General features: G+C 39.7%; 1 protein-coding gene across 1 annotated transcript in view; it reads right to left on the reverse strand.

The window, feature by feature from the left end:
* Positions 1 to 8,750: 8,750 nt before the first annotated feature.
* FBXO47 (F-box protein 47) overlaps positions 8,751 to 12,022 on the reverse strand; it is a 46,719-nt gene continuing 43,447 nt past the window's right edge. Inside the window, exons 10-11 of the mRNA XM_061589466.1 lie at positions 11,789 to 11,948; positions 8,751 to 8,995 (exon numbers count right to left, since the gene is read on the reverse strand). Coding sequence (XP_061445450.1) covers positions 8,886 to 8,995; positions 11,789 to 11,948 — 270 coding nt within the window. The 3' untranslated portion in view covers positions 8,751 to 8,885. The remainder of the gene's footprint in view (positions 8,996 to 11,788; positions 11,949 to 12,022) is intronic.

Consider the following 12,022-nt stretch of genomic DNA (forward strand, 5'->3'; position numbering starts at 1 on the left):
CATGGTGTAATTACTTGTTTTGTGAAAAATGCCCTTGAAGAGAAGGGTTTTAGTTTGTAACTTTTGCCTCTACATCCAAATTGATACTGGCTGCGTACACTACACACCGTACTTGAAAAGGACATTTGAATCGCATGACTTCATCCAAAGAATCCTGGGTTTCCAGGACCCTTAACAAACTGCCATTCCCAGGATTCTTTGGGGGAAGCCATGTGTTTTCAATGTGCACGTAATGTATGGTGTGTACACATTCTCCACTAGATCTGGAAACAAAACTGTATCCTAAATGGGTATACAGGCTCCAAGGCTCGGATTTTGCTTGCTTTTTTGGAAAGTGTCAAATAACCCATGAGACACACAACCAAACATATTCCCTCACACAGAAATTATTTATTTAATGTCAAAAAATTTCAAGGCCCCTTGCTTTCTTGAGTGTATAGAAAGGGTTGGTTTTGGGGATATGAAAAGATGATAAAAAAAACCCTTTCCTTTTTAATTCTTTAAAAAAAATTCACACAACTAAAAATATCATATGTTCCAACATGTAACTAGTGTTCCTATCAGTATTAGGCAGCTCCTCAAGACTACTGTGACATTTGCAGCCTTTCAGTTTATGAGGTAACAGTGGATTCTAGAACTCCAATGGAACTGCAAGAATTTCAGAATGGCAGAGTAAGACGCATCAGGTTGCAATGCCAGAAGGATACTGAATGGGCGTAGGGTTTGTTTCACAAGGCTTCTTTTTTGTTTTTTAAATAACTACACGGGTCAGAGGTATGATGCTTTGCAGACTTAGGAAGACATTGTTGGCTTCTACTGCCATTGCACCACAGCAAGATACACTGAATGAGAAAGGTACACTCTGAGGGTGACTTGTTTACAGTGAGATTCAGTGATGGCATCTATTTAATGAACATTCATTCTGAATTTGCATTTTCCTTATCGCAAAAAGTCCAGTCTTTTGGGGAAGAAGGTTGGTTGCGCAAGACCTCCCAATCAACTTTAATTGCATAGCCTGAATTTGCCAGGATGTGATTCAATCCCACCCGAAAACAGCAACAGTTTGGAAGCTACCCTCTCTACATATTGGAAATACTATAAACCTTTGCTTCTTCTGCTAACCCGCTTTTGTGGAGTTTTCTGGGTTATGGTACATAGAATAGAATCTCAGAAATACAAATTTCCAGAATGGTATTGTTTGATCTGTTGAACAGACTGTCCTTTTATATTGTCTGTCATATGGGAGATTGCAGTTCAAACCTTCAACTTAATGAGCTTTTAGCCTGTCAGGTTGGATCCACAATGGGAACAAGCTAAGAAGGAAGCTGGTACTAAGGCAATGGCAGCCTGAGAAGTTAGGAGAGCCAGTGGGGAAGGTGCTCAGAACACTTGAAGAGTGCTTTCTCACATTCCAGAAAGGGAGACTCACCCGCTCCATTTCCAAGACATTTTAGTGAAATAATGCTTCTCTATCACATTCAGTTGTTATATTGTAGTCTGGTCACTTCCCATTTATGTAATCTGAGAGCCAGTAATTCCACACACAAAATAGCCAGGACTAGAAATCGAATTAGCAGCCAATCCATCTTCTAGTGTGCAAAAATTAGCCCAGACCAAAACCTGCATGAACTATTTTACCTGTTTGTGCTCTGAATAATCATTTTGCTTGATGAAGTGTTTTATCTATGAAACTCAGAAACATCCATCTTGACATTATAGGTTGCGCCAATAAAAGTCTCTCCAGTCGTGTGATTCTGATGTCAAACAGCATTTAAGGCACATCATAATAATGCCTTTGTACAAATCTGTGGTGTGGCCACACTTTGAATACTTTGTGGTGTGTTTTGAATGCTGGTTGCTGGGAAGCAACAGCAAGAGGGGACTATTGCCCTTATGTCCTGCTTGCAGGCGCCCCAGAGGCATCTGGCTGGCCACTGTGGGAAACAAGATGCTGGACTTGATAGGCCTTTGGTCTGATCCAACAGGGCTGCTCTTATGCTGAGAATGAGATGTAGGAGTGCACAAGAGTGCGGGCCAGCTTTCAGAGAACAAAAAGAGGTGCACACAGGTCAGTGCCATCAAATTTGTACTGTAGACAGGTCAATGTAGAGGTACAATTTAAATACTATCTGTTTTGTCCACACGCCACCTGTCCATACATATTCCCTTTGATACTGACATCCATATTAAAAAGCAATTCCAACACAGACACAGACTGGGATAGGTCTCAGCTTAAAAGACTTGTTGAAAGAATAAAGAAGAAAGTCTTCAAAAGGCGCCAAAAAGCTAACAGAGATGGTGCCTGCCTAATATTTAAGGGTAGGGAATTCCACAGGGTAGGTACCGCCACACTAAAGGTCCGTTTCCTATGTTGTGCAGAACAGACCTTCTGATAAGATGGTATCTGCAGGAGGCTCTCACCTGCAGAGTGCAGTGATCGACTGGGTATATAAGGAGTAAGACAGTTTTTCAGGGATCTTGGTCCCAAGATGTATAGGGCTTTGTACACCAAGACTAGAACCTTGAACTTGGCCCGGTAACAAATGGGCAGCCAGTGCAATTCTTTCAGCAGCTGGGTGACATGTTGGTGATACCCTGCTCCAGTGAGTAGTCTTGCCGCTGCATTTTGCACCAGCTGCAGCTCCCGGACCAACCTCAAGGGCAGCCCCACATAGAGTGCATTACAGTAATCCAGCCTGGAGGTTACCAGTGCATGGACAACAGTGGTCAGGCTATCCCGGTCTAGAAACGGCTGCAGCTGTCTTACCAGCTGAAGCTGGTAAAAGTCACTCCTAGCTTATTTATTTATTTATTAAATTTGTATTCCACCCTTCCTCCCAGAAGGAGCCCACAGTGGCAAGCAAGAACACTAAAAACACTGTAAAACATCTTAAAAACAAAATACTTTACAACATGAAAACAAAACATATTTAAAAACATATTAAAACAAAACTTCTTTTAAAACTTTTTTTTAAACAGCTTTAAAAACTTCTTTAAAAGTCATTTCAACACATATGCAGACTGGGAAATGGTCTCAACTTAAAAGGCTTGTTGAAAGAGGAAGGTCTTCAACTCATCTCTTTACAGCCCATCTTTATTCCATCATGAGAATTCAGGACAACATACATGGAGATTTCCAGGTGGATCTCATCCAGATCTGCTTGGTTTCAGGAAGGTTGCTGCAACGTATGCTATCAGGCCATGCCCCAGTCCTATACCCAGTGAGGGAAGTTTGCTCCCACAGTGGTTCCAGGGAGTAATCTGGATTCTGCCCTATTAATTTTATTTCGATAAATGTTTTCATGATGGTTCTGCCTCTCTTGCTCTACATCTGGGCACCATAACAAGCCATATAAAGGGAAGAAGCTTCAGGATCCTCTCCTCCTCTGGTGCAGCTGCAAGGAGTTTCAAAGCTTTTGCCTCTGCTTTTGATTAATTGCAGCTTGCGGTGTTGTCTGAACTTGGAACTGTAGTTAATCTTAACTATGATTAGCTTAAGTAAGTGAGATTCCGTAACTATGGTTTGACGATTGCTTGCTTGAAACTAACCATAGTTAAGATTAAGCACAGTTTACCTGTTATGGATGATGTAGCAAGCTCTGGTGAATCTCAAATGGAAGTGAAAGCCTCCTCCTCATGGCTGTGCCTGTTGCCATTATATATACTGTATTGGAAGACAATCTTACTCAGCCACGAGTGATCACCAGTGACTGAAAAATGATCACTCCTGTTGCCATGAAGACTTTTACAAGATACTTGCCTGGCCTGGCTTATTTACTGGATCTATCCGGCACCAGAATTTCTTACTTGTACGATATCTATACGCATGCACCGACATATGTGAGTCCAACACTCACTACAGCTCATTCCAAAGCCATGGGGCTATTATGTCTGAATGCAGCCCCTCCCATCTGCCTCACACACATACACTATTAAAAATCTCACTATCCTCCTGAGAATGTCTGAATTTTGAGTGCTGGTTCTTATAAGCATACCTTTCTTTAATCTAAATACTGTAGTTTATCTCCCACCTCTGTATTCAGCTGTCTAATACATTCATAAAGTGCTCTTCTACCCTGCCTTAGTTTTCTTCTTTCTAGGCTATAAAGATGGTTATAAAGATGAATTTATGTGTTTAGTTTAGGGTGCTTTGAGACTGTCACTATTTTGCAGAAGAGATTCGAGCGCATAACAGAACTTGTGCAATTAAAGTAGATTAAAGCACTGTGATGTCCTAGCACAACAAATCCACTTTTCAAAAGAATCAGACTGTTTGCAGTTTGGAAAGTGACAGGGAAATCAGTTAAAAAGTGTGGGATAAGCAAACAATTACAGTAGGGCCCCACTTATATGGCGGGTTCCGTTCTGGACCCCCGCCGTAAAGCGGAAAACGCCGTAAAGTGGAACCCCATTGACTTTAATGGGCCGCGTCACGGGAAAATGACGCGAAAACGGCGCAAAAGGGGAAAAAAATTTTAAAATGGAAAACTAAAGCTGCCATATCAGCAGAACGCCTGAAAGCGGAATGCTGTAAAGCGGGGCCCTACTGCAATAGGAAGATTTATAAACACCACCCTAGCAAATCAGATTAAATGCAGAATGAATTATCATTGTCATACAACCACCCTGCAAACAAATTAGAAGGCATGCTTAGTCAAGACCAGATATAATCTAACCTCTGCATAAGCTTTGTGCAAGTAAATCAGGATGAATGTTCAATCAATAGGTCTGGCGAAGCCCTTAGCTGCTCTTTGTGCATCTGGTTCCCCCCCCCCCAATTTTGGTTCATCCTTCTGGAGCATAGGAGACCAACAATGGATTGCTCATACTGTGTCATATATGACATGTGTTACCAAACTCCAAGTTCACTATGGGCTGTCAACCACCTACTTATTTTCTTTCTGCATTTTGTCCTGTGTATGGGATCATATGGGGAAACCCCTTTTTTTAAACAGAGTGTACATGGTTACAGCCTTCAGTGGCCTACTATCACTCCTGTTGCCATTATATATACTGTATTGGAAGACAATCTTACTCAGCCACGAGTGATCACCAGTGACTGAAAAATGATCACTCCTGTTGCCATTATAGTTGCATTTTCCCCAGGAGCAATTATGGAAATGGTTGTTGGATACTGCAGGTTCAGGTTGTATCTTGGTATAGCACAGTTCACAGTGAGGTTTTATCTACACAATCACCCTTATGTATAGCATAATGTGGGGAAAATAAATAAGTTGATTCCGACTTATGGTGACCCTGTGAATAGGTTTTTCATGGTAAGTGGTATTCAGAGGGAGTTGTCCATTGCCTTCCTCTGAGGCTGAGAGGCAGTGACAAGCCCAAGGTCACCCAGTGAGTATCATGACTGTGTAGGGATTCGAACCTTGGTCTCCCAGGTCATAGTCCAACACCTTAACCACTACACTACACTGGTGTGGTGCAAATCTATACTGTGTGAACAATCCCAAAATCTATTATAGTTTCTTTGTCCGGCAACTAGTTATATCCCCCAAAAAAGATATCAGATAAAATAATAGGTGAACTACCTGCAGGAAACCCATGCTGTCTTAAATCCTATTTCTTTCCAGGATAATGTTATTGTCTTAGCCTACCTCCAAATTGAAGCTACATCTCTATAGTTATCTAGATTTTTAAGTTCCTGTTCTTGAACACAGGTACAGTGTTTGCTGTTCTCTAGTTAGCAGGAATTCCATTGCACCCCCTGCTTCAGGTAATTGATTTATCAACAATAATTGCTAGTGAGCCTTCTATTTCATATGCCAGATCCTTTAATATTGTTGGGTATTGATTATCTCACTCCCCCCCCCCGTTGGAATACATTAAGAACTTTCAGCTTCTCATCAACGTCTTTTCCAAGACCCCACATGTCCATCCAACTTGACATAGTCATATACACAGCACCATCACTTTTTACTGAAAATTGAAGTAAAGTAGTAATGAATTTTTGGACCATACACAGATAGTCTTTAATCTCTTTAGCAGATGAAGTAAATGACTGTCATCATGCATTGTCTCTTTGTGCTTTCGTTTTATTTTGTATAACATATAACCTCTTGCAAAATCTTTATACTCTATGAACGTCTAAATTCCACATGACTTTTTGTCTTCCTTGAGTATTAATAATACACATAAAAACAAAAGATATTTGGTACATGCTCATTATTTCATGTTCTTTAATATAATGTCCAATAAATAGAAACATTATTTAGGAAAGATATGTACATATATGTTTAAACATTTTTAAATTAAAAATGTTCTTAGAATATATTTGGACATTCAATATATTCTTTCAATTTCACATTGACTAAAATAAATAAAAATAAACTGACCAGTAATTTAAAGTCAGAAGTATGTTCTGGAACTTCTTTTGGATTTTTTTTTTTTAACTGAAAAAGGCAATTTTTCAGTTACGTGAGCATAAAGGTATAACGACTCTTAACCCAACGTGTAAGCTTTCAAAAGCTTGAACTTTTCAAATTTGTTTGTCCTGGTACTGCACCAAATTCAGAACAAGTTCATAACAACTTCAGAGTGCATTCTACCAAGTCCTGTTAGGGGTCATTCATCCAATAGTGACATACACCATCACAAAAATGGAACAGCTACCTTTGAATGAATAAACGAACTAATGCAGCTTTAAAATAACATATTTTGCATTGCTGATTTTACTACAGATAATGGATGGGAGGAAAGGAGTACAAATTATCCAAGTCTAATTTTTTTCCTCCAGTATTCAAAAAGTTAATCAACCCAATCCAGTAAATGGAGACCTTATGTAGACACCATGGTACAGAGTACACAAATATGAGTTGCACTGGTGATGACATAATGTATCCTGAAATTTGCTAACTATCCACATGCCTTGCCATAGGGATCTTTCTGCTACTCCTCTGGTTCTGTGGAGCTGGGCAAATATCTATTTTAAATCTTTTTTCTGGTGAAATCATGTACAACTTGAAATAATCTACAGCAGAGTTCTGTGCATAAAAGGCCAATAGCATAAGGGATCAGATGTAAACCTGTTTGGGCCTCTTTAATTATGCTTCCTTCATTTTAATGAAATCCCAATAGGAAGTCAGAACTAAAAGTTACTTCTCCCATCTGGGCAGAAATGAATAAATTCATCTCTATCCAGAGAGTGGTGGGAAGGGCACAAAGCTGTTAACGCCACTGCACCAAGGAAGGTAAGAATAGTTTGTGCACAGTCTGCTGAATGGGAATCCCTAGACAGTAAAGGATTGCTGGAAGTTACTGCATTGCTGGATGCAGTGTATAGCCTCCTGTTTGACATGCCTGAAGCAGTCTCTCTATGGGTGGAAAACCTGTTTCCACTTGCAAATTGCACTCACTCTAGTTGGGACAACTAAATATGCCTGGTGGATGTTTATACCAGTCACACAATTTATCTTGTTTGCAATTATGTTCACCTATCAAGAATATTACTATATTCTTATCCTTAACATTAAATAAATAAATAAATAAATAAAATAGTTTCCATCCAAAGGGCCAAATTCACGATACTAAATTGGTTGTAGAGAATAAGGGCAGAATGAATCCTTGCAGGATTAAGTATATAGTTAACTTTGCAATCCAACCTATATCAATGATGGTGCAAAACTGTAACAGGAATTGACATTTAGTGAAGGAATTGCATGATTGCTTTAGCATTTGCTGAATGCTACAAGGATTAGCTCAGCCCTGCTGTTTCAGGGTCCTCAAAGGCATGTACAATTATATACATATAGACTGTTTCAATATTAAAATGAGGGCATGAAGGGCAGGGGCAGAGTGGGTCTGCTGCTATAATCCTGCCCCCTACCTAAGTTTTAATTGACCCCATTCATTGTCTGAACACGGCTAGTGTACTCCCAACATTGTTGTGAGAATTAGTCCTGAAGGAATGCCTCTAGCTAGGCTTTTAAAATATGGGGGTATTCTTGCAAGGGACAAACTAGATGTTACTGTAGCATGAGCCAATTTAGGTTGCGCCAAATTTGTTCAACATGAGATGTGCGTGCAGCTGCTTAAGGAGTGGATGAGAGTGAAACTGTATCCTATCAATGCTTTTCCCACTGAAATTGCTTCTCTCCAGCCATTTTATCCCACAGGGGGTTACTTTGATCTTGGAGCACTGCTGAAAGAAAACAGCTGGGATTAAGCAGTTTTTTTGGGGTGGGGAACATGAGTGGGGAAGGTTTTGCTCCCTTTACACTTTAAATGCTTCCCAACCCTGCATTATATGAATTTGGTGGCATCCTCTTGATTCTTATACATGGCTCTGCCACCAGAATGTCTACCTTGGCCCTTATTCTCAAATTATGTGGGGTCAATAATTATTTATCAGACTAAAGCCAAGAAAAAAACACACATCTGGGCTAGATGCCTGAGATAGACTCAGCAACACCACAATAATCCTCAACAATGCACATATATATAAAATAAAACATGCTTGCCTTTCATTTTTTGATGAGCCACTCATGAGAGTGATGTTAAAATGAAGAGAAGAAGCAGTTGCACTACCTGAAGTATTTATTTTGCTCCCCTCATCTGGTTTTCCAAAGCACAGCTTCTTTATGCAAATTTAATACAACTGGTTTTCCAACATAGCTAGTATAAATATGTTTAATCAGTATAGATTATTTATATATAAATATATAATTTGTAAACAACATACTTCAGTAGCTGCAAAAAAATAATCTTGCAGCCATAATGCAATTGGTCATGCCTGCTGAAAAGTGAATTTTGAAGGCCGGTGAGAATATTGTCAACCACATGGGAAGAGGAAAAAAATAATGAAGAAAGGGTTGCTTGTTGTATTATGCTTATGGTGGTGCCTTCTACAAAATGTTGAAATCCAGAGAATTTTACACAGTGTTGCTCATTGTCAGATAAAGGATTTCCTTATGAAAATTTGCCTGTGCATTTACCAGATGAAAGAGATTAAGAAAGCTGCTGTCTTCCTCATCATGCTCCCCTAAGCAAAATAAACAAGAAGTAAAAAAGACATAACTGTTTTACAGATTTCACAGAATCTGCTTAAAATGTAGCAGTGAGTGGACTATTATTGGTTGCTACCCAGTCCAGTAAGTTTAAAGTACTTGTGTAGGGCCCCGCTTACACGGCGGGTTAGGAACCAGGCCCCCACTGTAAAGCGGAAATTGCCGTAAAGCGGAACCCATTGACTATAATGAGTCGCATCGCGCAAAAATGCCGCAAAACCGGCTTTAAAACGGGGAATTTCCCCTAATTGAAAGCCGCTGCATCAGTGGAACGCCGGAAAGCGGGGCCCTACTGTATATTGATGAGAGTACTGGTTGTATTGCTGCAAACATTTCAGAGTTCGGAAGATTACCAAACCAAATACAATGCCCCACTCGTACACTCTCAGCCAGCAAGCATAATCTCTCTCATTTAACAACCTCCCGGACCCTGCCCTGCCATCAACTAAGGGACACTCATTCAAGCAAACATTTTCCCCTGAGATGCAAAAAAGTCAAAACGCTACAAATGCAGCAAAGTAGCCAGGGAGGGCAGCGGAGGCTGCTTTGCATGCCAAGTACAAACACAGTATTCACTCAAACACACACACACATTATCTTTCACCTCCGCAGTTCTTTATCTCCATTCTGCTGCTGCCTCCTTCTCCTCCTTTATCCATGTTCTTGCCTTCCGGCTCCTTTCTCCCTCCACTCCATTCTTCAGCACCACCATCCATTTTTTTAAACAATTGTTTTCTCCACTCCACCCTCTGTCTCGCTCTCCACCTCCTCTTTCATCGCCTCCTACCCACCCCCAGAGCATGGGGGAAGAGTGAAGCTGCACAGAAGCTCAGTTTGAGGCACATGATTTTCATCCAGAAATCAGAGGAGCAGAAGACTTCCTCTGCTCTCCCCCCAAGTAATGCCCCAAAGTAATGCTGAAAACATTACAATTACTTCTCAAAAGTAATAAAATTACTCCTCGTTCTATTACAATCAAAATGTAAAGAAATTTCCCCCTTGTTCCTCAAAAAAAGAAAATTACAAGTAATTCATTTTTTGTAACTAATTACTTCCAATCTCTGAAACATTTAATGGCAAGTGGAAAGCCAATAGCTCATGCTGCTGCATAGTCTCAGTGATATGTGATCAGATATCAAGCTTTCAGTTCTGGAGCGTGAAGCTATTTAGAGAATTACAAATTTGTAAAGAGACTCAACTATAACGCTCTGGATGTGCATAGTGCTTAATTTGAGCTAGGACGAGAAACTGGAGTTTGTTTTTTAATGTATATTGAAATTCCAAGGAACCCAGCTTCACATTTTTAAATACAATTCTGATGATCATGGTGATTAATTTATTTAAAAAAACAAAAGAAAAGAAAGTCAAACAGATGGGAATATCACCACAAATCCAAAGCACAAAAACAGATAAATGTTCTGTAAACTGCATTGTGGACCAAATTAGACAATATATGAAATGCATAATTGCACTTTTTTCTGGTTAAGTAAAAGGGGATCAAGATTAGGACTACTGGAAGTGAAGAGAGGATTTAAGTCTTTTACATTGCAGCCCTAATGAAAGTCCTCCCTGGAGCCTGCTAGTTGCCCTGGGAGGGAAGCTGCTATTATCACCCCAGAACATCTTTGCTCCCTGGGCAAATAGCAGGCTCCAGGCAGTGATTCCTCCTAAACCATGGTGTATGTGTGTGTGTGGGAAAGGGTTAATCCTTGTGTACTGTGGTCCTGATCCTGAGCCCCCTCTCCATGGCTGCTATTCAATCCTCCCCCTTTCCTCCAAAAATCAGATATGTTAAATGCAGTTATGCATTCTATATGTTGTCTAATTTGGCCCTGAGAATGGTAACACTGAAGGGTAGGACAAAAATATTCTAAATAAATAAAATATTCCAATAGTTGTAGGATACTTTAACTGAGCACAGCATAAGTCTACAGCAAAGATGGGGAATTTGTAGCCTTTGAGATGTTGAACTACAACTCTCATCAGCCGCAACCATCATGACCAATAGTCAGGGATGATGGAAGTTGCAGTCCAACATCTAGAGGAAAAGAGGTTCCCTATTCCTGCTCTAGAGTTAAACAACTGTGGGTAATAGCTCCTATTATTATTATAATTATTATTATTCAGATATTTCCGTACCACCCTTCACCAAAAATGGTCACAGAGTGGTTTACAAAAATAAGGTAACATGAAAATATAATACATAATAACAACAACATTGAAGTAATTATAATAAATTACACAGTTAACATCATCATACAATGATTCTAAAAGATATCTGGAATATGCCAAAGAGGAATTCTAAACTCAAGCATCAATTTTATCAGAATATAGAATCACAGAGTTATACAGTTGCGGAAGAGACTTCAAAGATCCTAACCCCTGCAGCATCCCTTATAGGTGACCATCCAACCTCTGCTTAAAAACGTTTCATGTCTATGATCTAGTAAACCCTCCACATAGAATGTGCCTTCTGTCTGACAGAGCTCTTGCTCAAGCAGACTTGAGACAATGCATTCAATTAAATGATTTCCTTCACCTAAAATATCTAATTTGTGAAAAAGGATATCCTGGCACCAATAAAACATATCCAGACAACAAAACAAAGAATAAAAATAATGACAATAAAATGCCAGCCAACCAACATCTCAGCCAAGCAATAAAATGCCTTACAATTTATACACTAGCTAGTTTAAATATGGAGGAGCAAGCAGTGAAACTAGCAGATTCAGACAATCAATGGTCCTGCTATATATGGGATTTCTTACCAGATATCACTGACTGCAGTGCATCCATGATAATGTGTGCAAAGGCATTCTCCACACTTTGCAGAAAGTTGTTCCTTTCACCTGGAGTACTGAAAACCTTGCAGACTTTCTGCATCATTTTAACAGCCCAATCCATGCAGTAGAGGTCCTTCTCACATACCTGGTGCATAGACAGAAAATATTAATAAAACAAAGTTTCCTTGATGGTAGGGGCAACAGTTGTAGATGTTCGCT

The sequence above is a fragment of the Rhineura floridana genome, chromosome 11, assembly GCF_030035675.1.
Source record: "Rhineura floridana isolate rRhiFlo1 chromosome 11, rRhiFlo1.hap2, whole genome shotgun sequence".
In the NCBI taxonomy this organism is placed as follows: Eukaryota; Metazoa; Chordata; class Lepidosauria; order Squamata; family Rhineuridae; genus Rhineura; species Rhineura floridana.